At 51.0% G+C, this 25832-nt stretch overlaps 1 protein-coding gene and 1 pseudogene across 1 annotated transcript; both read right to left on the bottom strand.

Moving 5' to 3' along the window:
• Positions 1-3528: 3528 nt before the first annotated feature.
• Positions 3529-7873, bottom strand: LOC109760592 (probable ubiquitin-conjugating enzyme E2 23). Its single transcript, XM_020319404.3, has 5 exons — positions 6224-7873; positions 6004-6129; positions 5392-5805; positions 4985-5057; positions 3529-4915 (listed from the first exon to the last, which is right to left on the bottom strand). Exons 1-5 carry the CDS (start codon positions 7871-7873, stop codon positions 4245-4247), a joined length of 2934 nt encoding a protein of 977 aa, XP_020174993.1. The 3' UTR covers positions 3529-4244.
• Positions 7874-10720: 2847 nt separating this feature from the next.
• On the bottom strand, positions 10721-13160 carry LOC141041244 (protein FAR1-RELATED SEQUENCE 5-like; annotated as a pseudogene).
• Positions 13161-25832: the final 12672 nt, after the last annotated feature.

Below are 25832 nucleotides of genomic sequence, written 5' to 3'. Positions count from 1 at the left end.
TCCCGTTTACCGGAGGAACACTTTGTGTGCTACCAAACATCACAACCTAACTGGGTGATTATAAAGGTGCTCTACAGGTGTCTCCGAAGGTACTTGTTGAGTTGGCGTATTTCGAGATTAGGATTTGTCACTCCGATTGTCGGAGAGGTATCTCTGGGCCCACTCGGTAATGCACATCACTATAAGCCTTGCAAGCAATGTGACTAATGAGTTAGTTCCAGGATGATGTATTACGGAACGAGTAAAGAGACTTGCCGGTAACGAGATTGAACTAGGTATTGAGATACCGACGATAGAATCTCGGGCAAGTAACATACCGATGACAAAGGGAACAACGTATGTTGTTATGTGGTTTGACAGATAAAGATCTTTGTAGAATATGTGGGAGCCAATATGAGCATCCAGGTTCCGCTATTGGTTATTGACTGGAGACGTGTCTCGGTCATGTCTACATAGTTCTCGAACCCGTAGGGTCCGCACACTTAAAGTTCGGTGACGATTGGTATTATGAGTTTTTGTGTTTCGATGTACCGAAGGTAGTTCGGAGTCCCGGATATGATCACGGACATAACGAGGAGTCTCGAAATGGTCGAGACGTAAAGATCGATATATTGGACGACTATGTTCGGACACCGGAAAGGTTCCGGTAGGTTTTGGACATATACCGGGGGGTTACCGGAACCCCCCGGGGAGTTAATTGCGCATCATGGGCCTTAGTGGGAGAAGAGGAGGGGCGGCCAGGGCAGCCGCGCGCCCCCTCCCCCTCTAGTCCGAATTGGTCAAGGAGGGGGGCGCCCCCCTTTTTCCTTCTCCTCCTCTCTCCCTTCCTTCCCTTCTCCTACTCCAACAAGGAAAGGAGGAGTCCTACTCCCGGTGGGAGTAGGACTCCCCCCTTGGCGCGCCCTCCTTGGCCAGCCTCCTCTCCCCCTTGCTCCTTTATATACGGGGGCACGGGGCACCTCTAGACACACAAGTTGATCTGTTGATCTCTCCCAGCCGTGTGCGGTGCCCCCCTCCACCATATTCCACCTCGGTTATATCGCAGCGGTGCTTAGGCTAAGCCTTGTGTCGGTAGCAACATCATCACCGTCATCACGCCGTCGTGCTGACGGAACTCTCCCGTGAAGCTCTGCTGGATCGGAGTTCGCGGGACGTCATCGAGCTAAACGTGTGCTGAACTCGGAGGTGCCGTACGTTCGGTACTTGGATCGGTCGGATCGTGAAGACGTACGACTACGTCAACCGCGTTGTGCTAACGCTTCCGCTTTCGGTCTACGAGGATACGTGGACAACACTCTCCCCTCTCGTTGCTATGCATCACCATGATCTTGCGTGTGCGTAGGAATTTTTTTGAAATTACTACGTTCCCCAACACAAACTTGGTATGTACGAATGCAAGTTTCAAAGGAAAGAACTTAAGATTTAAAGCGTTATTAGATAGAAAATAAATGAAAGGCCAGTTTCATAGAACGTTACTTTCGAAAAAAAACATCCACAAGCATAGAAGTAAGAACCAAATCAAATGAAATAACAATCATTGCGGTTGGAAGAATAAAATCATAGTAGTATTTGTAGCGAAAAAACCCAATGGAACGAAGATTATGTCCAAGATGGCATGACCTGTTGTACCACAGTAAGGAAATCAAATAAAGAGTCTATGAATTTGCAATGCGTTGAAACATGCCATGTATCTTCAATGGCACACAATAGGAAGAAGCTAATTGGAGGACGTGAAAAGAAGACAATCAAATGAGTGTAAGAAAGAACGCATATCACGCAAAATAGAAGATTAGTACAAGGTGACACTGGAGTAGATATTGATGCACCAAGGAAGAAGAAGTTGAACAATAATAATGGATGGAAACACAATTAAAAAAGAAACAATAGAGGGAATTGAACATGACGAAAACATGAAGAGAACATACATAAACATGGACTTAGAGAGCATTTGGACAAAGTACTAATACAAGTATAATGTGTCGTATTAATAATTCCTAGTGTTCATCCCCTTTTCAGAAAATTCCAGCCCAAACAAGTTTCGGATCACGACGCGCATCAATGACTGTAGACGGCTCCGTAGGTGCGTGGCGTGCCCCTATGATTTTTCGCAAGTACAGACCCAAGTCTATTAGTTAAGTTGGTGGAAGTAGTAGCAAAGTTGTGGCGGATTGCAGCATCAAGGGAAATATAGATGATGGCTACTTCACCTTAATTGAGAAGGACGCAAGTACATTAGTGGTGTTGGATGAACTTGGCAGAAATCGTAGTAGGAGTAGTGTTGCTACCGATTTTCGAAATGAAGCTTTTATTTTGGACAGTGGACGACCCCCGCGTCGTCCTCCCTGGACTGCATGGGGGAACCCTAGCCGCCGCGCCTCCGGGAGGCCTCCCTCCGCCAACTCCTGCATCGCCGCCGCCGGAGGGATGGCCGGCGAAGCCGCGCCAGGCCCCAGGATGGTGGTGGAGGTGCGGAGTCATTCGTGTCTAGGTCTGCGCGCCTCTCCCACACTCCCCTGAGATCCCATCGTGGTGCGGCTCGGTTGGCTCTCTCACGAGGGTACTGTTGCGTCCAAGGTAGTCGGCATCATCGGGGCGCTCTGCGGCCCTCCCCCACCTCCCGCGATATCCCATCTAGGTGCGGAGCAGGGGGCCTCTCCTGCAGGCGTGACCCAGCCGTGCTGCTGGTGCTACTGCTGCTGGGCGGTCATGTGGACGTACAGGATGCAGTCGGCTGGCTGGGGCTTGCGAGCTTGCCTTGTGCATGATGTTCACCTCATTTCTGGCAGCGCCTCCCTGCGAGCTACGATGGCGGCTCCGGTATGGCGGCATGTCAAGGCAACAGATGGTGGTCCCTGTGTGGAACCTGGCCGGGCCACTCAGGCGGGAAGCTGCGGCTCGAGCGACAATGCAGGGTGTGCTTGTTCCACCCGAGAGATGGCTGCGAGCTCTCTGGACTGGCGGCTTGAGGGACGTTGCAGGGCGTGCTCGTTCCTCCCGGGAGTTGGCTGAGAGCGCTCGGGACCGGCGGAACGTGCAAGTGAGGGGATGGCGACGGATGGGGATTCACCCCGATCTGGTGTCCATCTTCCGCCAGCGGCGTGGGCTGTGCGCAACACAGACCAGTGTCCTCAGCCATGACGGCGATGGCGTCGTCGTGGTGGAGGCAACGGTGGGGTGGTGGTTCTAGTGCTCCCAGTGCACCACGACAACGATCTGCATGATCGGTCCTCCTCGATCTGGCCGTCTACATGTTCCGGAAGGAATTTTGCCTAAGAATAGCTAGATCAAATAGATTTCGGTCGTGCGCGTCCATATCAGCCTACGCGGCTCTACGAGGGCGCAACACGAAGCTGTGTTGTTTGTTGGAACCATGGGACATGTCGGTATCTCAATTTTCATGGCGTAGATAGCAACGGAGAATGTCATGGTGCCTGAGATCGGAGGAGCAGTAAAGGCGGAGGGGAGCGACGGCGCTTGTGCACTATTTCCTTCTTGAAGGCGTTGCTTTTGGAGACCTTCTATGTTTTTCGGGTGTTGCCTTTGGTGATGGTTTGTGTGCTGCTACTGAGAGGAATCGATCACTGTGGCGAGGCTTATTTTCCTCTCTTTTTTTACTTTTTTTTCTCGGGTTGTGTGCTTCATGGATTTTTTTGTGTGTGACATATTGTTGGTGTAGAGGCTAGATGTAATTGGTATCTTCATGATATTAATATATTCCTCTTTTCGAATTTTTTTGGACAATGAGCTACTAACATTGAGTTTAGAGAGGAACCCCAAAACAATAAAGACAAGCTTGCGGAGCCAATTTCTGTTTCACAGTAAAAGCTAGAACCGTGGATACTACATAGGACGAACATCAAGAAGTGCTAGACAACTAAATCTTGCTACTGTAAGTAATTATCTATGCATTACATACTCGCTGTTCCAGTTTTCAATTTTCTGACAAGGTATTTCGTTGGTTTTGCCCTGTGCCTATCTTGTTGAACACGATAAATTGCAATCTTATGCTAGGTGGGCCGGTCAGGTTAGTTTGACTAATCAACTTTATCGATAGATAATTGATTTAGTCCACAAATGTTATGTTTTACCGCCTCTTTCACAATCAAAATATAAAGGAAGGCACACAGTTAATTGTTGTAGAACAGAAAATATGAGTAACTACAAGACCACCACTATTACAAACTCATCTATCTGGTGAGTGGTGGTGAGAGCACACATGGTAGTGGGACTTGTAGCTACGGAAACTAGTCGCACCCCTCGGCGCCAATCTCTGTGAAGGCGGCGATGAGGCTCGGCACCACATTGGCAAGTGCAAGCCTTAACCCGGCAGAGCATGGTCGCTCCCTACTTGATTCAGTGGCATGGGCATCATCAACAACACATCCCTGCAACCACGCGTTGCATGTCCTGAGCACAAACCTTCCACGGCAGCGGAAGTGTTCCTTGACGAATTTCTCAAAACCCTGAGGTGGCTGACGCAAAAGGTGGAGCATGGTTCGAAGGGTGAGCAGGTAAGCATTCTCACTGTAGGGCAATGCATTGCGATGGCCCTCCGGTTTGCCGACTAGGGTCTCATATCCTGCCTCGTTGTAGTATGGTTGGGCGTTGAGGACGAGACCCTGGATGGAGACAACGATTTGGAGGAGGCTCGACGTTGCCGGCGACCATAACTCGGTGCCCTCACCGTCAAATGTGCCCAGCAGGCTAAGACACACGGTACCAGACTCATAGAGGTTGGGATTGAGGCGCAGACCGAAAGAGTGGTAGTACACTTGCGGTGGCGCAATCGGGTAGGACGGTGGCAGCTGCAAGTCGAAGAAAAATAGCCCGTGATTGTACGGTGTTCCGCTCGCACCGACCATCACCAACCGGAGTAGATCCATGCGGTCCTCGAACGCTCGCACATAGATGCTTTCTGCACATTGAAAAGTTAGGTATTCATTTTGCAACCATGCATTGTGTATTTCCACGTGCATTCTCATACCTGGTAAGTCGTTCTCTAAAATTTTCCATTCCTTTTGCACTGCTTTGGCCCAATTCTTCCCACGACTACCGCCCTGCATTCCCTTGCACAAGACAATTCATTAGTATTCTATATGATATGATCATGCACTACATTTAGTAAAAATCGTCATATGATGACTTGTAACATGTCGTGTGGTCATTTACTTATATTATTAAATCAAGGAATACAGTTGTGCAATATTTTTTTTAATAGTAATATATAGTTAAGCAGATGGATTCCAACGATAGACAAACCATCTTGTGCATGCATGTAAACTTTTCTTTACTCTAACCTTAATGGCTTTCTTTCTTCTTCAATTATAATAAAACTAGTATATAGTTCTACCGTCAGTGCCTCAAAAAAAATATAAAACTATATATAGTTACCTCATCCGTAGTGTCAAGGTAGTGGTGATCCGGAGGGGTGATCTGCAGTACATCGAAACGTGGAAAGCATAATGATTTGTTGCAACAACTGGTAGCGCCTGCAGCCTTCGTCCGCTCGGCAAAATTGTGGCAGTCGCCATTCAGCTCCACAACATTCCTGGCCACGGCAACATTGGTGGTCTCCGTTGCAGCAGCACCAATGCTATTTTCTTTAGCGGCCACTGCTAACTCCGTGCTTGGTGATGACGATCGTGTTACCCACTGGTTCATCAGGTATCCCTTGCCTCGAGCCACCATGTCACTGGTCAATTGGAGCAAAGACTGAAATGCAAAGCTCAAAAGACTGGTCCTCGTTGCTGGCTGGTTGCCGCCTTCGACGTCGCTATCCCTGGCTGGATGACGTAGACCATTGTCCTAAAATCAGAGAACACATATGGCCAGATCAATTGAGATGAATACATTATAAATTGTAAGAGGTCTAATTTTTTTTCAGTATAAAATATGTGTCTAGCAAGTAGGGTGGTTTTTGTTTGGTGCCCGCGGATCAGTACAACCCGAAGCGCGTCCCCATTGTTTTTCGAAGTGGGCACCGTTAGAAGGATAGGCATATACCATGTTCGCAGCAGCCGGTTCTTCTGGTGCATCGTCGACACCATCGTCCTCTACCCAGTGGCCCATTTCAGTCCATAGATCCATGTAGTGCTCCTCCCTGATGACAAGGATCTCATTGGGCAATACCTACATCACATGCCCAATCAATTCAACAATTAACTAATGAGTTGAGTTGAGTCGAAAAAACGAGACCCATAGAGTAGTAATAGAAAATACATACCATTGATATGTTACCATCACCCCATTTGACTTGAACGTACCCACTAGGAACGTCAATAACACGTCCCACCCATGAAAGATCGGTGTTGCCGCGTAAAGGTGCCCTTCTGCCATTGGGTGATCTTGATGGTAGGAGGCGAATGACAATATCTCCATAGTAAGCAGAGTGGTCATAGTCCCTTTTCAGGTCATACGCGCTCACGGTATCATCGCACTCGACCTCCCTAGCCTTGTCAGGGCGCACTGATGCCTTGAACCATGACGCTTGAACCGTCTGGTCCTTGGAATGCATGCTCCTGACGACGCCCACACGCATTGTGGATCTAATTCCATCATCAACAATGTGATTGTTGGCAATAGTAGATGCCATGCTATTATGATCGCCAGTAGCATCAATTGGAAGAATATTGCTAACGACTTGCTCCCCTGGGAAGAACTCGTGCTCATTTACTATACCAAAGGGAATGACTGTCGTTGAACGTCTACCATGTTGTCGCGTGCCGTCCTGCCACAACACGTCGACAGAGGTGTGGGTCTTGGCAACAACCATGGGAAACTCCACCTCAACATGCCTCCTGACTTGTGGGCGTCTCGCCCGTCTGTGCCCCTGAAAGAAGACCTTCCTCAATTGTTTCTGATAAAACCACACATCTGTCTGCCTCGTGGACGGTAACACATGAGCAGCTGGTTCTTCATACTCATCATCAGTCACATCCTCCCCCTCCTCCTCCTCCTCCTCCTCCTCCTCATTGTCGTCTTGATCATGAGCACAAGCTGCATCCCCATTAGCATCGCCGATTTTGGTGGAACTAGGTTCACGAAAAAAGCAGGCATCAGCTACCCCCCAACAACAATTGGATGCGGCACAGAAGAACGTAAGATCATCCGCATTCTGGTAGGCTGGAGGAGCGGATGCATCGATGAGCCCCTTGTCTGTGCCACAATGCATCGATGCAATCCAGCAGACGAGAACGGTAGACGTCTTCACCTTGATGACGGTGCCTCCTATACGGTCAAGATTCCAGTAGCCATTAAGCCACAATGCCGCCTTGAAGAGGGAACAAGGGTCTGGTGCGGTGACGCGGACACCCGGGTAGAAGTGACTATTCATTTGTTGGCGATACATGCGGTTGCTGTCCATGTCGTCATCCACTCTTTTCAGCTTCTTGGACTCGGCGTCGATGATTCTGCAGACCGCTCCGTCATCGAACAGCACATCGACGTCGATTGACACCTCCACGACCCGGCCGAGCCACGGCCCGGACACGACGAAGTCGCCAAGGTTCAGGCTCCTGACACGCCGCAGGCTAGACGGGGACACGCCCTTGAGGACCTTTGTCGCCATACCGCTCTTGTCGAAGTCGACCAGGTCGAGCACGGTGGTAACGCCGGTGACGATGCCGATCTGGCCGCCGACGTCGGACGCCGATCCGACCACCTGGCCGGGGTGCAGGTGGCTCCTGTCGATCACCCTGATGTCGCCGGCGCTCTTATGCACGATAGAGTCATCGATGCGGAGGATCTCGAACGTGTCGACCGGGAGAGAGATCCTGGTGTCCAGGAAAACAAGGCCACGGTCGAGGACCCCGCGCCCGAAACTCACGAGGTCTAGCGAGTAAACACTGGGAGATGCCGTCGCCACGGCGTCCATCTTAACCGACTTTCCGGCAAGGGACGTGCAAACCTGATGCGTCGATCTCGCTGGAGGCAGCTACAGCTGATCGATTAGTCTGGCTGGAAACGCCCGGTGATGTTACAAGCTAGGAGGTAATACACGTATATATAGCATCAGCTGTCAAGTAGGATTAGAATTCGTATGCTACTCGGAGTCTCGGACAAGTACACCACGTCGTCTTAAGTCTAACACAGGTCGATGCTAAGGATGGAAGCTGTCAGTGGCGGACCTAGGATCTAGTTACTTGGGTACCAAACATCAATGCATAGGTGAAAGTCTTAGAGAAATTACACAAAAGTAGTATGATTGTGCCTAAACGTCATAGTAAATCCTACAAATAGTCCAAGAAAATAAGATTAAACGTATTGTACAAACTATCTTCATTTTTTATAGGGGGTGCCACCCCTAGATCCGCCCCTGGAAGCTGTAGATATATAGAGTACTTGTGTACGGAATGTTTGTTCGCTTGGGTGTCCTCTGTTAGGAGACGTCAGCGTGTTTTTGGTGTCCTATGAGGCCAACTCTAACCGGTACCCTAAAAATAGAGTTGCAAAACAGCGGCGTAAATTTAGTGAAAAAATTTTACTTCACTAAATTTTGGCCGGCCTAGCTGGACTCCTAAATTTAACGGAATAAAAAGTAAATTTTCATAAATTTAACATAAATTTGTTTTTCACAACTGACACATTATGTACATAATCATCCGTTGAAACACAGTCTAGTTTTTAAACCTATAGTCATGAACTTGAACTTAAAACTAAACATGAACTTAAACTAAAACTAAACATCATCACCCTTATAGAGCGTGAGCCAATCCGCCCATGGGGTCTGGCTTTCTGCCGTCGTCGCCACCATCGGAGATGACCCTCTGCCATTCTTCAACGTTGAAATCCTCCTCGTCATTCGAGAGGACGATGACCTTCCCATCGACCGTGCGCTCCGCAAAGATCTTCTATTCCGCCTCCACCAGCTCAGGGTACTGGCAGCGAAGGTCCTCCATGCACTCCTCGTCAGCGGCCTCTGCCGTGATGTGCGCTCCCTCGCCTCCTAGTCCTCCCTAGCCTACACCTCATACGGCATCCCCAGCGATGTCGGTGCGAGCTCGACAGGCGCCTCGCCCGACGGGAAGTTGTGGTGGGCAGCGACGCCGTGCAGCCGGACCTGCCACCGGTCATACTCGAGGGTGGTGGTGGCGGCGTGAGGATGTGCGGCTCTTGGGCGGCGTGAATCCGCGCAGCGTTCTGCAGATGGGTGGCGGGGATCGGCAACCACGGGATCCGGCCAGTGGGAGGATGGGGCGGCGGGGAACGTCGAGGGGGGAGGGGGGGCTCACCTACGGTGGGGATGGGGATGGGGGAGGAGGAGAGGCAGAGCGTTGCAGAGAAGGGTGGGGATTTTTACTCCACCGCAGTAAGGGCCTGTTCGGCAACGCTCCAACTATCAACTTCCATCAACTCTTCAGTGAAGCTGAGCCAAACGAGCAAACTTCGTGGAGGTCAAATGGAGAATTTGGTTGTTCTCTTAGTGCAATTTTGAAGGAGTTCGGGAAGCTGCCTTTTCTTGGCTCTGCGAAAACGAAGGAGCTGTAGTTGAGCATTATTACGAGGTGCTGCCACCATCAAGTGAGCTATGCGTACCAGTTCTCTTGGTCTCTCCCCCGAACAACTCATATCTCCTCTCCGTAGCCTCTTCATCACTGTTGTTGTACATTTTTTAATTTGAAGAGGTCGTTGTATGCCTACCGAGCCGGGCTTTGCTCCCTTCGCTCTCAAACGGGCTTCAGGCCATCTAAATGGGTTGTCAACCCATGCCAGCGATGAGAAGCGGGAGCTACGCAGCCGAACGTTTTTCCATCGTTGTGAGAAGATGGAAAACCGAAGCGAGGAGTAGAAGTTGAGGAGTTTGGGAAGCTAGGCTATTGCTGAACAGACCCTCAATATAGGTGTTGGATACGCGGTGAAGGAAAAGTCATCCTCCTTTATGGGTTTTAGGAGTTCGGCTAGGTCCCGATTGGAGGAGTAAAAACAATTTTTACTCCTCTGACCGGTTGTAGGGGATCAACTAGAGTTGGCCTAAGTAAGCCTTTTTTATCTGCTGGAGTGCTCATAACATTGATGCATGCATGGAGCTAGGCACCAAAGCCCACGTGGAGGCGGCTCGTCTGTCGTTAAGAAGGCACGGCAGAACTGCCATGGAGCACAATCTCAGCCGTTATTATCTCATCAAGCGCATCCAACGAACAGCAAAACAGCCCCGTCCATACGCATGCAGGGCGCGCGCCAAATCTCTCCTTTCTTTCTACTCTGTGAGTATTTCCGAGCAACAGAGCTGACGCAGAAAGGAAAAACAGAGCATAGTCGAACGTCCGGCGACACCGCGGCCGTCCGGCAACGCCGTGGCTGTCCGACGACGCACTGCCGCCGCCGTCGGACTTGTCACCGTCTCGTCGCTCTCGACGGCAAGGGAGCAAAACTGACGACCTCAAGCAGAACGCCGGCCTAAAATTCAGACTATGAGCAAGCCTGAAACACACACAAAGAGAACCAGGAAGTACAAAACAAAGCCACCTTGGCTGCTACTAAACGCTCATCTCATTCCTTAATCAACACACAGTCAGAGATACAATTTTCAATTAAGAAACGTCAAAGTGTTGATGCAAATTTAGCACTGGAGCATCACAGAGTCACAGACGGATTACTACGCCATGTCCCAAAAGGCCAAATTGCAAATGCTTGTTTTAGAGGATTTCTAAATTTCTAAACACACAAATCCTGGAGCCACACCAAACACTTCTTAAAACTTGGTCTTAAAATCTTTGCATGATCAAAAGATATATTCGGCACCAATGTCTTCAATACTAGAAGCCTGCATTTTAAAGAACATTTGATATCTTAACACCAATGCATTATTGACTTTAGCAAAACTTGATATCTCAAGACACTTGCACATGGAACATACCGTCAATAGATCGGTGAAGCTTCGGAACCCAGAACCTCGGGAATTATTATTCTGATTTTGTGTATTTGTGCTCCCACTTTCTTGTTGCTGGGAACCCAACATTTAAGTAAGTCTCTTGTTCCAGAAAACTTCAACATTCAAGTAAGTCTCTTGTTGCATATAATAAAGAACATACCTTAGGTAACTCTTGTGCTTTCACAACTTCAGCTTGTTCTTTCTTCTTCTTCCCCTTGTGGAATTTGTCAAGCCAACTTAGTTTTCTCTTTTTTGTTTTCTTCCGAGGAGATTTTTTCTTTAGGCGTGCAGCGGCTAAATGTTCATTAGATTTTTCTGCTATTACTTGTGTATCACATCCCTTATCAGGGTTACTTTCATTTCCAAGTTGCAGCTTGGCAGCAATAACCTTACCAACACTATCGAGCGCATCATCTAGTAAAACACAACATTCTTCAGATCTAGACGCTGGAGTGGTCAAATTTACGAACTTGTGCAAGAGATATTTGTAGCGAAGAACAGCAGCCAACATTGGATTCTCAACAACATTTCGTCCACTTCTATCTTGAACAGTTCCAGACCGTGCTTCTCGAGTCCATCGCTTCAAAATATAATGCGCTGGTAGTAACTTAATGTTCATCAAATCAAGAATTCGGAGAGCATGCGCACATAATATCCCTATTCTCTCAAATTGTCCACAACTACAAAAAGCTCTTTGCTCCAATGGATTAGCAATGACTTTGCATTCCTCTTCAAAGGTTGGCGCTTCAAAAGGAGTACTAATAGTTACTGCAAATTCATACTCCACATTTAACTGTTTAGTGCAGGCTGCAATGGATCTCTCATATTCTTTTTGGAAACATTCGAATATGACCGGAGTGTAAACTTAGCTTGCTTGGACCAGCATGGGTGTTCTCATTTTGACCCTAGGTACTAGCTCCCTTGACTCATACTCCGAACTCAACGCAATGTCTCGTTTCCCTTGCACAACCCTTTCGAAATGCTTGAAAAAACGGATCACATCAAGATCTGATTTCAAATGGTGCTTGAGGTCATTGTTCAAACTTTCACTTAGTTGTGTACTTCGCATCCCCAAGGTGAACGCATCCTTCATATAACATGCAGCCCACTTCTCTTTTACCTTATAAATGCTATCAAACCAAGTTTGTTTCTCTACTTTAGTTCTCATGGTGTGAAAAGCTTCCTCAAAATTTTCCAGCTCTTCATACTCGAACATGCAAGCACTAAAGTCTGCAAGAATATTTGATTCTTCCTTTTCCTTGTCCTCTTCATTTTCTTTGTCCTTGTCCTTGTCCTTGCGACAAGATAAATGTTTAACGGCATTTTGCATTATGTGAAAAGTGCATAGCCCATGTCGTGCTGCTGAAAACACACTCTCCACTGCATTTCCCATTGCAGTGTCTTGATCGGTATATATGTTCTTGGGCTGCTTCTGATTGTGTATTGACAGAAAAGTTTCAAAAAGCCATCTAAAAGATTCAAATGTTTCATCATACAGAAGACAAGCACCAAAAATAACAGTTTCTCTGAAATGATTGAACCCAACAAATACGCCAAACGGCCGATGCTCCTTGTTTGTTCCAAATGTGGTGTCAAAAGTTACAACGTCACCGAAATGAGCATAGTCAATTATCATTCTTGCATCAGCCCAGAATATATTTGTGATCTGTTCTTCACAATCATGTTGTATGTCATATTGAAATGATGGATTTTCTCGGATTTTATCCTGGAAATATTTCAAGATACTTCCTGCTTCACCATATTTTAGTTCCCTTTGGCGCTTAGTACGCAAGTAATTTTTGTGATCCCGTTGAATGTAGCCAAGGATGGATGATCCGCCAACTCGCCGGCAAGCTGATTCATGTGCAGCTTTTGGTCCAATACCCGAATCATCGGCAATTTCAATCTCAAACGCTTGAATTTCAGTTATCTTCCGCTGTGAGGGCATGAGGTGGCATGTTTCTTGCAACAGCAACATGTGATTGTGTTCAAGAACAAGATCAAAAACTTCGTAATTACCATTTTCCCGATCTATTGTGAGACCCATACGAGCTTGGCAACCAGTCCTAATTTCTGCTCGAGGTTGCTTAATATGCTTATCTCTTTTGTCTTTTCCTCGACGACCCTCTTTACGACACACAAATCTGCATGAAGTAATTGTTCCATCAAATTTGCTCGCATTTGAGTACCTTTTCCTAACACCAAACCCAACTCTGCCACCATAATGCTCCCAAAAAATCCAAGCCTCATCCAAACTGCTAAACTTCATGCCAATTTGTGGTATCCAGCTTGGTACATCATTTCTGTAAAATAGCCAACACCAGACAATGGTTAGGAGATTGGACACAATTGTTTCGTCTAAAACATAAAGAGGATTATGTTGCTGTTGTTGTAATGCTTCTCACTTACCCAATTGAAGCAGAGGTATGGTTTTCCTCGTTGATTTGTTGGTTCTCCATGCTACAGAAGCTCACTTGGGTGGATTGCACAAAATCAGCAGCGATTAAACAGACTTCAGAGTGATGTAGAAAAGATAAGAAGATGAGGGTGAAGGTGGACTGTGGCCGACGGCAAACAAGATTGTGGATTGTGTTTTACCTTCAAGAAGAGCGCGAGGGTTAATGGAGGGAGGCAGCGGCGTTCGGATGCCGTCGGCCACGGCAGCCCGCCGTCTTCCGAGTTGATCGCCGTTTGTAGCGACGACCCGCCGTCTTCAGCGATGATCGCCGGCGGCCACAGCGGCGCGCCAGTGGATGTTCGTCTTCGTCTCTCCGCGCCCAGCCGAGAACCTGACTTTTGGCGCCAGAATACAATCCGGCGGCTGCTTTTTGGCGCCAGCGAAAGAAAGGAAGGAGAGATTTGGCGCGCGCCCTGCGTGCGTACGTGGATGGGGCTGTTTTGCTGTTCGTTGTATGCGCTTGATGACATAAGAACGGCTGAGATTATGCTCCACGGCAGTTCTGCCGTGCCTTCTTCACGGCACACGAGCCGCGTCCAGCCCAGGTACCCTTGAAAAGAGACCCTAAGAGCATCTCCAGCCGTTGGCCCCCCAGGGGGCGCCTAAAATCGCCCCCTGAGGGTGAGCCGGTGCAAAAAATCGGCCTGGGGGCGAGTTGGTCCCCAGCCGCCAGCCCCAGGGCCGTCCCCAGGCGCGTTCAAAAAAAATAAAAATATATAGCAAAGTTCAAAGTTCGGCATATATTACATAATAGTCATGGATTTTTATTACATAATATATCTAATTAAAAAAGAAACTGGCTGAACGCGGAGTAGTCGCCGTCGTCGCCGCCGTCGTCGTCGTCGGGCTTCTCCTCCTTGACGCGGCCGTCCCTGGTGGACCCCTGACCGGCGTCGCCTACGCGGACTGGTGGCGGCGGCGCGTCGTCGTCGTCGTCGTCGCTGTCCTCGATGACGACGACTCCTCCTTCGTCGCGGCCCCGGCGGCGCTGCGCAAATCGCAGCAGGGTGGCGCACTGGCGCTCCCTCGCCATCTTTAGGGAGTCCGCGCGCCCATTCCAGGGCCGCGTCGTCGTCGAGCTCGACGTCGCCGCCGTGCTCCGTTTTCACCGCGGGGAGGCCCGGCTCTGTCTTCACCGGCGCGAGCCCCGGCTTCGTCTTGGGCTTGACGAAGCGCGGAGGAGCCGATGAGGAGGCGCGCCGGCCGCCCTCGTTGATGACGATGCCGGCGCTGCGAGTGCGCCGGCCGAGCGGCGTCTCCGCCGCGGGCTCGGCCTTGACGCCGAGCAGCGCCGGAGTGCCGGAGGAGTGCGAGGAATAGCGCGAGGAGGAGGAAGAAGAGGAGGCGCCGAACCTCCTGGGCAACCATTGCCCGTCGCGTCGGCGGTGAGCCGTGGCCGTGGCGGTCGCCCTCGCCGGGGGGTATACCAACGGCGGGTCGTTGCCGCCCTCGAGGTACGTCAGAACGCCCTCGAGGGTGCGGCCGGGGACACCCTACCACAGGTGGCGTCCCTCGCTGTTCTTCAGGCCGGCCACCACCGGCGCGCCGTTGGTGGACGCCATCCTCTGCTGCTGCCGGCGCTGGAAGTATGCCGTCCACGTCGCTTGGTTGTCGGCGGCGTACTCGGGGAGGGCGAGCTGGGCGTCGGTGAGGGAGGCGCGCATGACCTCGACTTCGTCGGCGAAGTAGGACGGTTTCGCCACGGCGTCGGGCAACGGGGGAATGGGCACTCCCCCGTTGCTGAGTCCCCACCCCGTCGGCCCGGCGCGCATGTCCGGCGGCGCCAGGATGTTCGCCTGGAACAGGAGCCGAGACTCCTGTTCGCGGAGCGAGCGGCGGCCGAAGCCGTTGGCCGCCGCCTCATCTCCGGGGAATCGCTCGACCATCAGGAGAGGGAGGGAGGGAGAGGGAGGGCTCGACGGCGGCGCTCGAGAGAGGGAGGGCTCGGCGGCGGCTCTCGGAAGAGGTAGAGCGCGGCGGCTAGGGCTAGGGCTGGTGTGGCCAAAGGCGAGGGAGGCCACCGGCTTATATAGCGGCGCCGTGCCCGTGTGTACGCGTGCGAGGCAGGGGAGGCATCGGCGCGCCGCCCCGTGACGTGTCGCCCGTGAGGAATCAATGGTAAGGCTGACCGGCGGCAGCCTTGCCATTGATTCCCTGCGGGAAACCGAGGCGTTGGGGGAAGACGACGCGCGGTGTTGCTGACGCGGCGGGCCCGCGACTCTTTCGCGCCAAAACCGCTCGCCCCGGCGCCCCCGAGCGCCCCTAGCGCGCCGGGTTCGGCCTGGGTCTGCCGGCGCTAATTTCGGCCCAGGCCGGCGAAAATCGGGCTCCTGGGGGCGCGACTGGGCCGATTTTTTTGCGCCGGGGCGAAAAAATCGCCTGGGGAGGCCTTTCTGGGGGCGCGGCTGGAGATGCTCTAATATCCGACGTCCTGCCGCTAGGGGACCCCCATTGAACGAATCGTGAGCAGCTCTCAGTGATGGTTTCTGATCGTGTTCGCTGGGGTGACGGGCCCCCCGCTCAATGTGTCTAGCGACATCGTCGCTAATGCTCCGGGGATGGTGCCCGGTTATAGCAATCTTGGAGATTACCTGCCCGACGATGTACATTATGATTTTTTGGAGGTGGACGAACACAGATACGAGTACGGGAAGCCTCTTGTCAAAGATGAAAAAATCTCTAACAACGATGATGCGAAGATTCCATAATTGGTACATGAAAACCTGCAGAGAGTCTGGGGGGACGAATACTTTGTATCTGAGAGTTAAAGAGGAGCACGACCTCGTTGGAATTGATCTGTTGCATGTTCCATTTAAGGAGTTCTTCCAGTTCTTCAATCAAAAGGCCCTCGATAAATTAAAGGTCACTTGCTACTGTCTGTAAGTACTACTTCTGTCATTAAGTCTCTATATATAGCTCAGCTCTTTCATTGCATGTATTTATAATTATCCTCACTATATTATGCAGATTGAAGATCGTCGAGTGCAGAAAAGCAGAAATGTATGATATTGGGTTCATTAACACAAATCTCATAGATGAATTTCAGGTTAAAAAGAACGCCGAAGATGCCGAGGCCAACTTGCTCAAATCATTGTTAATAAATCAAAACAAAGATTTAATACTCTTTCCTTACAATTTCAAGTGAGTGTTACTGTCGTGTGCATATTCGGTTTCCCTTATTACTTGAGCGAGGTTATAGTAATGTAATTGATGAGTTATGCATGCGTGCGCAACTTCCACTATATTCTCCTAGAGATTAAGCTTGAGCGGGGACTAGTAACCTTCTTAGACTCGAGACGAAAAGATCGCGAGACCTATGCGGACATGACTAAAATTCTCAACAAGTAAGTTCAATCGATCATTATCGCACCATATCGGCAACTTTTTGTTCATTTCCTGATATCTCAAGTAATAAATATTTTCTTTGTCTTGCAGGGTTTGGAAACAGTTCACCGCAGAAGCTTCGGGACTGCCGAAGGAGCTGCGATATACATACCCGAAAGTAAGTACTACTAGCTAGCTAGTTGCGCGCATCTCCCGTTGGTTCTAACTACTTTCATCAACGCCATTTATAATGCTTCATTATCAGTTTGATTGACCTCTATTTCTCGTAAAGTGCTTGTGGCAGGAACAAGGGAATGATTACTGTGGATACTACGTGTGCGAGTTCATCTACAACGCGACTTGCAAAGATAAGCGGGACTACTCTAAAAGACAATATGAAGTGCGTAAGCAATAATATTCACAATTTCATTTTATTACACCATCATTTCTGTTGAGTTTCATTCATATATATGTATTAACCCCCTTCTTCAAATTAGACGTGGCAGATGCGGAATGAACTCCTACCACAAGATCGCATGAAAGCAATTCAAGAGGAATTGGCGGGATTCTTTCTTGACCACGTCATCAATAAAGCCGTAGAATACCATGTGGAAGTTGAGTTCAAATGCTAGGGGATTGTAAGAGATCTTACATATTGTATATGTATGTAGCCAGTAGCGTCGGATAGATAATACGAAAACTTGTTGTTCGACCAATCTCTCGGAGAAGGAGAGGTCGATCACTTCTCTCGGTATGCATGACGAACTTCTGTACTTAATGGATTCCTTCATTTTCTTACTAGCTAGTGTGTCGAGGGTCTCTCTATACGTATAATACGTAGTGTCGAGCAAGCACGGAGATAAGAGAGAACACTTCTCTCTATTAATTAATTAGCTACCTAACACAATATATGAAACACCTTAATTAACCATACAAAACCCCAAATCCACCCCCCTTTCAGAAAAAAAAAAACAAAAACCCTAGCCCCTGAACAGCTGACGCGTGGATGCCTATTGGTCCTAGTTGGTGCCACCAAGCGGGACTAAAGGGCCTCCTGCCTGGGCTCGCAACACCAGCCACGTGGAGGCCCATCTGTCCCGGTTAGTATAAGAACCGGGACTAAAGTCCTAGGCATTAGTAACGACCCTTTAGTCCCGGTTCCCCAACCGGGACAGATGGGCCTTATGAACGGGGACAAATGGCCCTTTTTCTACTAGTGTACCTTCATCCGGATTTATTGGCCCACTTTGTATTTTGTGCCCAATTTTGACCGTAGATTTGACCAACAAAACTTATGTTGTATGCCACAAAATTTATATTGTTGGATTCATATTCGAAAGAGGTTTCCAATGATACTGTTTTTATGGTATATAATTTATTTTTTGGTAGTTAAATCAAATGTCAAAGTTTGACCCAAAATACATGGAGACTAATAAACCGGAACGAATGTGGTAGTACAATATAGTAGGAGTAATTAACTGAAGACTCTGGTCCTGTATTTGCAAAGCAAAACTAATTGAAGAGACTTCAATTAATTAATCTTTCCATGCGGACTTGCAGAACAAGGTAACGTTTGCTGGCTAACGCCGTCAGAGCAATGGATGCTTCCAGAACCCACCTCACAGCGCACCATCTTCCATCCCATCCCATTTCCCAGAGGAAACCCCACCTCCCCTCCCTGCCAAAAGCGAGAGCTCAGAGCGAAGCCCACGCCCACCTCCACCTCCACCTCCCACTCCCCTGCCCTGCCCATGGCGAACGGGCCCGGAGCGACCGATCTTCGCGCCGCGCTCGCGCGGATGCCCCAGCCGCGCCTCGTCGTCTCCGTCCTGTACCCCTCTGGCGTGCGCGACGACGTCCCCGTGCCCCGCCGCGCGACGAGGATTTCACCCCCGATCAACCGCTTCGGGCCGCTCGCCCTGGCGGACGAGGACGGCGACGACGACGAGGAGGAGCCTGCGGCGGCGGGTGGAGCGGACGGCGCGGGCCAGGGCGCGGCGGCGGCGGCGGAGGCTGCCCTGGCCACCTAGCCAGGGCGGCGACCAAGCGAACGGCCTCGCCGACAGCATGGCCGGCGTCGGCGAGGTAGTACTCCGATGCATATGGAGGCCCGGGCGGTAACTAACTAGTTGCTTTTGTTTGTCGCTGGTCATCAGTAGTACTGTAGAGTTCGCGATGATTCGTGATTTAGTGGGCCGAGGTTGAGATGTGATTTGATGCTTCCGTACCGTGGAGTTTTGTTGATCTACACAGATCCCGTCATGTTTTCGTGTAGTCGGAACCACATTAGTGGTGCATGCTGTAGCATCTCTGCTGGTAACTATATATCATGAATCGTGGCTTGGTTACGGTGAATTTCATGCTTCACTTTTGTTTCATCCATCCGCCAGCTCGCCCGCTTGAGTAGACATGTGTGTTCGTTTGCCCGGATGCAACAGTAGTGGCAGAAGCTGTCTCGTTTTGTAGATCTGCAACAAGAGCTCGAGGTTACCAGCGATTTTTTCCTTGTAAGCAGTATTCCCTCTGCTTCTAGTCGTAGATCCGAGGGTGCGTTCGTTTGGCCCGATGTAGTAGTAGGTTTAGCGTTTTGCATTGCAAAAGCGAGTCAGATTTGCTCGAGATTACTGGGGATTTCATGCATCGCCATATGTTTTTCCTGTACTCTCGAAAACATACAGTATGTTTTTTCCAACGATTTATCTTTGTGCGCTTTTTTTGATCGAAATGCCTGAATAGATGAAGAATAAATTCCATTTGTTGCTCTCTTTGCCCCGTTGGAATGAATAAGTGAGTAGTTTCTTTTTCCTATTTCTGAACGCAATCCTGGAGCAAGGACACTAGCAGTAGTACTTCCGTAGCACAAACTGATTGTTGGACAGATAATTTTCTCCAAAAGTCTGGTCCTGTTCCCTATCCGCACCATGACCGAAAACAACTGTAGCTCTAGCACGTGAGACCCGTAGATCTTTTGTGCCATCATGCATGAGGGTCCGAACATTTTTAGTGGATCTTGCTTCGGTTTACTCTTATCCTCTTGCTTTACCGTCTTAGAGTGCTGAAAATGGTTAACCGACTTGCTTAGCACAAACGGAGTGTTGGAGTGACCCTTTCCTTCGAAAAGACCGCGCCGCAGAAAAAAGCTACTGTAGCGCCAGCACGTGAGACCCCCAGATCTTTTGTGGCACCACATAGTAGACCAAGCTCCTGGAGTGTCTTCTCGTTCCACAATATTATTTTTTTGGCGGACCGACTTGCATTTTCGCACAAACCGAGTGCTGGACTGATCCTTTCCTCCGAAAAAGATGCCTCGGTTGTTGTTCCCATGTCCGTACCAAGAACTGCAGAAAAAGATATTGTAGCGCCAGCACGTGAGCCCCGTAGATCTTTTGATTGCACATGCTCGCTGGCGGACATCGCACACGCATTCAACCGGCTGCTGCTATTCGTTGCAGCCGCCGCCGGCACAGAGCAGGCTGTTTAACCGCCAAAATGAATGAATGAAGTTCACACCGGAAATCGTTTGCACCAGACACATATTTTCCTTCGTTTACTTGTTCGACTCGGAAATGAAGGCATATGATCAGTGCGCTAACGATCAAACAAACCGACTTGAAGGCGTGTCACCGTGCCGTGCGTACCAGCATCTATGGCCCCGAAGCGTTGAAGTCGGAAAGTAGGAATGAATCAGGGGTAGCTATCCCGTCTTTGCCGCGAGCATTGGGCTTCTCCAAGTCAAGACATCAAACGGGCACTCCATTAATCCATAGACACCTAACGCTAGCTCCAAAATTGCGGGGTTGAAGAATGGAGGAGTGCAGTGTGGGACAAGAAGGGTTCGGTTGTTTTTCCTTGTCTTTGTTTAATTTTTTGTCGCATTGTAATTATCCTGCAAGATTCACAAGCTCGTGCCACAACAAGCATTCATTCGCACACAAAAAAGACATCTAACGATTTGTACTCAAATTTATAATTTCAAATGATTACCTAGTGGATTTTTGTAGGTCGTATTGCACTCGCACACTTTTCACAGAATGTTTGGACTACATATCTGGTCTAGGTAGAAAAATCTGGCACAAATTAATAAAGGTTGTACACAAAGTTTGAAAAATCTAGGCGGAGTTTGCAACAGAAGGCAAATCAGCTGCCCTTGCATCGTCAAAGCGCTCAATCGCACCGCACACGTGCGTTCGCTCGCTGTGGGCTGTGGGCCTGTGGCTATCTTCAAAAAGCGAGCTTGGTGGTCCCTTGGGTGATCCCTGGAGCCTGGAGGCGACCAGCAGGAAACAAGTCGTGCTCTATCACGTGAGCTGAGATCTTTGATTTATCTAACCACGCGTCCCTCACGTGGGATTAATATAAGTATACTTTGATTAACACAGAGTAACCAATGCAATTAATACCATAACCCAACGCACGGGTGACCATTGATTCATTAGCAGTCTTTTTTTACTCCGTGATTAGGTAGAGTAGCACACATTGATTAGCTAGGTTTATTACCAGTGCATGGGCCGCTTGTACTACTGTACTACTACCTAGGAGTAGGAGTATGTACTTATATAATATCTTTTTTGGCTTTATATTATTATAAGTACTCCCTCCGTCCGGGTTATTAGGCTCTCAGCATCACAAGCATGTCCCTTTTTGTAAGGCCTCGCTTTAGAAAGATGCATGCAAGCAACCATTTCATTGGTTGCATTGAAAGTCATTGTTGTTGGGTGTCATGGCTGAAAAATTAATACACTTCATGCGTGCGTTTTCATTGGCTGCATGCATGTGAGAGAGTGCATTGGGAGTGGAATAGAAGATTAATGTGAGCAAATTACTATGTGTCTTGGTCTAAGAGAAGTTGTCTTTAGGCCTAATAAACCCGGACGGAGGGGTACCTTGCATGCGCCGCATCAGTGCTCGCCGAGTGCAGCAGCAGCCGCCGAGCTCCCCACGTCTGCCGAACCGCCCGCCCGGTCGCGCCACGCTCGCCGGCATAGAGGCTGCAGCTGCTCGCCCAGTGCCTCGCCTGCTAGCCCGCGCGCTCGCTCTCGCACGCCCGCGCCGTAGACCACGCACTCGCACAAGACGACGGCTGGCTCGCTAGCTGGCGCCCCCTGCCGCAGCTAGCTAGCACATGCAGCACGCCCGCGCACGCAAGCACACACAGCACACCCGGCGCGGGCAGCTGAGACCGCGCACCCGCGTGCTCGCCCTCGCCCTCGCCTGCAGCTGTGGCCGTGCGCTCACGCCCTGCCTCCCGCCGCAGCAGCTCGCTGCTGCCCCGCCTCGCCCGGGCGCCCGCGCCGCCGTCGACCGTATCGTGCTCTCGCGTCAAGTCACGCCCGCCCATGGCCCCGCTCGCCAGCAGCAGCCCGCCGCACCCACTGCCGTGCTCATCCTACCGCCACAGCCGTCGCCGCGCGCTTGTCGCCGTAGTTGCCCTAGGCCGCGGCAGTAGCAGCCGATGCGGGGCAGTGCCATGGCGAGGGTGAGCAGCAGGCCGACGTAGTGTAGTGCCATGGCGACGCGACGTTCTCGTCGAGCTGGAGCATGCTATGGCGGCGAGTGTGCTCCGGCGGGGCGACGCGGTGGACGGTAGCGCGAGGGCAGCCATGGCGGTGCAGCTCTGGCGAGAGGAGGGAAGGCGACGCGGCTCCGTCGTCCTGCAGACGAGAGAGAGGGGGAGGAGAGAAAAGATGGGGTAGGTGGCTGGCACGACGCGAGGACGCAGACGACCGTCGGCTTGCTGTCCGCTTCCACCCAAATCCATCTCAAGTTTGGTCTGGAGATGGAGTTGAACGGACACCAAACAGATAAAAAATGGCATAGGATCGCGCATTAGGTCATTGCCTCTGTCCGTTTACACCCAAAGGGACGCCCACCGACGATTTGAGGGACGTTCATGCCCCTCAAATGACCCTCAAATATCCGGACTGACCGGCACCCTTATATCCAGCCCAAATATGAGGCGGATATGGGATGCCCGGACACGCCCGCCACATCGGCCTGACGGCGTGGCCCCACACGAACTCGCCGGGAAACTTGACGGTCGGACGAGCGCCTCGACCGTCGCCGCGGTGTGAACGTCGCGTGGTGTCGCTTCGGCTCCCCCCTCCCCCCTCCCGAGGCCGTAGCCGACTATTTAAGCCGGCTGGTGCCCCCGGCCCCGGCACATCCGCCTCTTCCCTTCTTCCGCCGCCACTCGAGCCCGTTAGCCATGCCCCCACGCCGCCGCTACTACACGATCCAGCACCGTCTGTTCCTCCTTGAGCAGGTCCGGATCCGTAGGGAAGCGGGGCTACCTCTGGAACCGGAGAAGGAGGTGCCGGCGGAGGAGGAATCGGAGGAGGAGCAGGGGCCGACGGAGGAGGAAGAGGAGGATGAGCAGGAGCCGGCGGACAAGAAAGAGGAGGAGGAGCAGGAGCCGATGAAGGAGGCGCCGTCTCTGGATGTGGGGAAGGAGGAGGCGTCGACGATGGAGGAGGACGTGGATGTGTGGCAGCAGCAGCATGCCATCCTGAACTCCATCTGCTCGGAGTCGGCTGCGAAGCCTAGGCGTCGCTGTCGGCAACTGATGGAGGCGGCCCAGGCTCCGGCGCAAGCGGCTCTGGCTCCGGCGCAGGCGACTCAGGCCATCTCCGACAACGACGAAATTTGAGTAGTATAGAATGTAGTATGCAGCTATATATTCTGCATGATTTTGTATGGATTTAGAGGATGAATATGAGAGAGTTGTATGTGGAGTAGGAAATATGAGGTGTGCCCGGTTAGTGTCACGGACGCGCTCAGTCGTGTCCGCGAGCGTTTGAGAGGCTGGATTTGCCAAGTCCGGTTGTAGATGCTCTAAGGGCAACTCCAACGCACGACCCCAAACGGACGTCCGTTTCATCCGCTTTTCGTCCGTTTGAGGTAGGAAAACGAACACGGTCGTCGGTCGTGCGCCCATCGATGCGCCCAACGGGTCGGCCGCACCCTAAACGACCCGTTTTTTGGACGTGAATATAACCCCCCCAAACCCCAAATAAACAACGAAAACAACTCGAAAATATCAATACTGACATTAAAACGTCCACATTACCCAAGTTCAACACATGGATATAAACAAGAACATTTAAAACATTAAATAAAACTAGATAAGGGCCGTCGTCGCCGCGATGGCCGCCGTTGCCTTCCGTGGCCGCCATCTACTCGTCGTCGTCGTCGCCGGTGAGGTCGACGTATGGAGCTGGCTGCCAGAGGTTGGATGGCGGCCCCTGCCAAGCTGGAGGCGCCTGCTGTGCCGGCTGCAGTGGCGCCTGCACGACCTCTTCGCGCGGCAGGGATGATGACCACCGGCCGACGTCCACCACAGGCGTGCACAGCACGGTCTCCGGCCACGTCCAGGACTGCCCGACCAATGACGGGTTCCATCCCGTCGGCTCCTCCGTCGCCTCCTCTGACGCACCTCCTCCATGGCCTCTTCCTTGACGACAGCGTCGAGCTCGGGGAGGGCGACGTCATCGGCCGCTGAGAGGGCCAACATCTCCTGGAGGCCCTGCCATTGGCACTCGCCATGGATGTAGAGGGAGTCCTCCATCACCTGCCTCATGAAGTCGTCCTCCTAGGCAGCCTTCATTGGCTCGGTGGTGGCGGGGACGGGGAAGGGGAAGGCGACGGCAACGGCGTAGGGGTGGGCTCGGTGCACGGCCTGCAAAGAATGACAGCCGCCGGATGTCGTGCTCGTTGCGGAGCCACGTATCCCACAGCGGCGAGTCCACGGCGTACCTCCAGTCGTCGACGAGGTCCGGGGGAAGGCGTGCGCGGCGGCGGTTGATCTCCTCCCGGCAGGCGCGACCGCTCGCCGGGACCGGTTGGATAGGCACCCGATCTGCGGAGAGGTGCCAGTTGTTGGAGATGTGCACGTCGCCCCACGGCAACGATGTGCGCGTCTCCTAGTACCTCTGGCACACCTACACCTTCACGTACGGCCGCTGGCGAGGTGGGGTGCCACCCGGTGCGATATGGAATGCAGGCGATGGAGGTGGAGGCGGAGTGGGGGAGGGCAACGGCGCCGAACGATGGCCCACCATTGTCGCTGGCGGAGAGGTGAAGGGGCGGCTAGGGTTTGCTCGTGTCGGGGCTCGAAGAGGCAGGACGGCCAGGAAGTGGAAACTGTGGACTGACCAGTCCACGGCTTCCAATTTTAGAAGGATGACGATCCTTCGCCCGTGTGACTGACAACCGGGGTCTACCATGTGTGCGCATTGATTTTGGATGGTGGAGGTAGGTGGACGGCTGCCTCGCGTCTTCAAGGCAGGCGCCGAGCAAGCGTGTGCCCGTCTGTTCAACGTCCGTGTAAATGCAAACCAGACACATGTTTATGTCGGAAATAAGGTGAACCGGACGCCAAACAGACAAAATTTGAGGATACAATCATGTGTTGGCCATGTCGTCTGTCCATTTTGATTCGAAGGGATAAACGCGAACAGAATAGGGTGGTGCGTTGGAGTTTGCCCTAAGTAGACCAGCCGTTGTTGCATCGTGTTCGACATAAAGACCGCCGGAAAGTATAACCCCTGGTCTTGTCCTTTCCGCATGCAAAGACCCCACCGGAGCAGAAAACAACTGCTTTGCTCCGGCACGTGAGGTCTATGTTCATCAATCAATTAACTATTGGAAAGATCTTTTGTGGTTCCTAACCACGTGGCTCTCCCCGTGTCTTACCGCGCATTCAGAAGTATAGTACTCCTATACTGCGATAGGTTGATAGGCTTCATATAGGAGAACGCGGTATATTACTGCCATGGATTTTACTATGCCCATGACGTTGAATCGGCGATGATCTTAGCGCTAACCAAAGGTCTGCATTTGGCTATCCAGTGGAATGTAATTGAATCGTTGTCAATTCTTGATAGCCAAGTCGTTATTCCAACTATGCAGAATGGGGGGTCTTTCCCAACTACGCACCAAATTTTGCAGATTGTATGGTGCTCGTGAATGAGTTTGTGGAAGTAACTTATTCTACTTGTCCTCGATATGCAAATGGGCTCGCAGATCGAAAGTCCTATTTTGGTCCCAAGTTCAAATGCACCCTGATGAACAGTTAAATCAAAAAATAGTAAAAAAAGATAAAAAATATTCTGAATTGTTTATGTGGTAAACTTTGACGGATGTTTTGTATGCTTAGCAAATTTTAGCACGAAATGACATTCA

The sequence above is a fragment of the Aegilops tauschii genome, chromosome 2 (assembly GCF_002575655.3).
Source record: "Aegilops tauschii subsp. strangulata cultivar AL8/78 chromosome 2, Aet v6.0, whole genome shotgun sequence".
Taxonomy (NCBI): domain Eukaryota; kingdom Viridiplantae; phylum Streptophyta; class Magnoliopsida; order Poales; family Poaceae; genus Aegilops; species Aegilops tauschii.
Note: the sequence above shows the minus strand (reverse complement) of the source record. Positions and strands in the feature narration are given on the sequence as shown.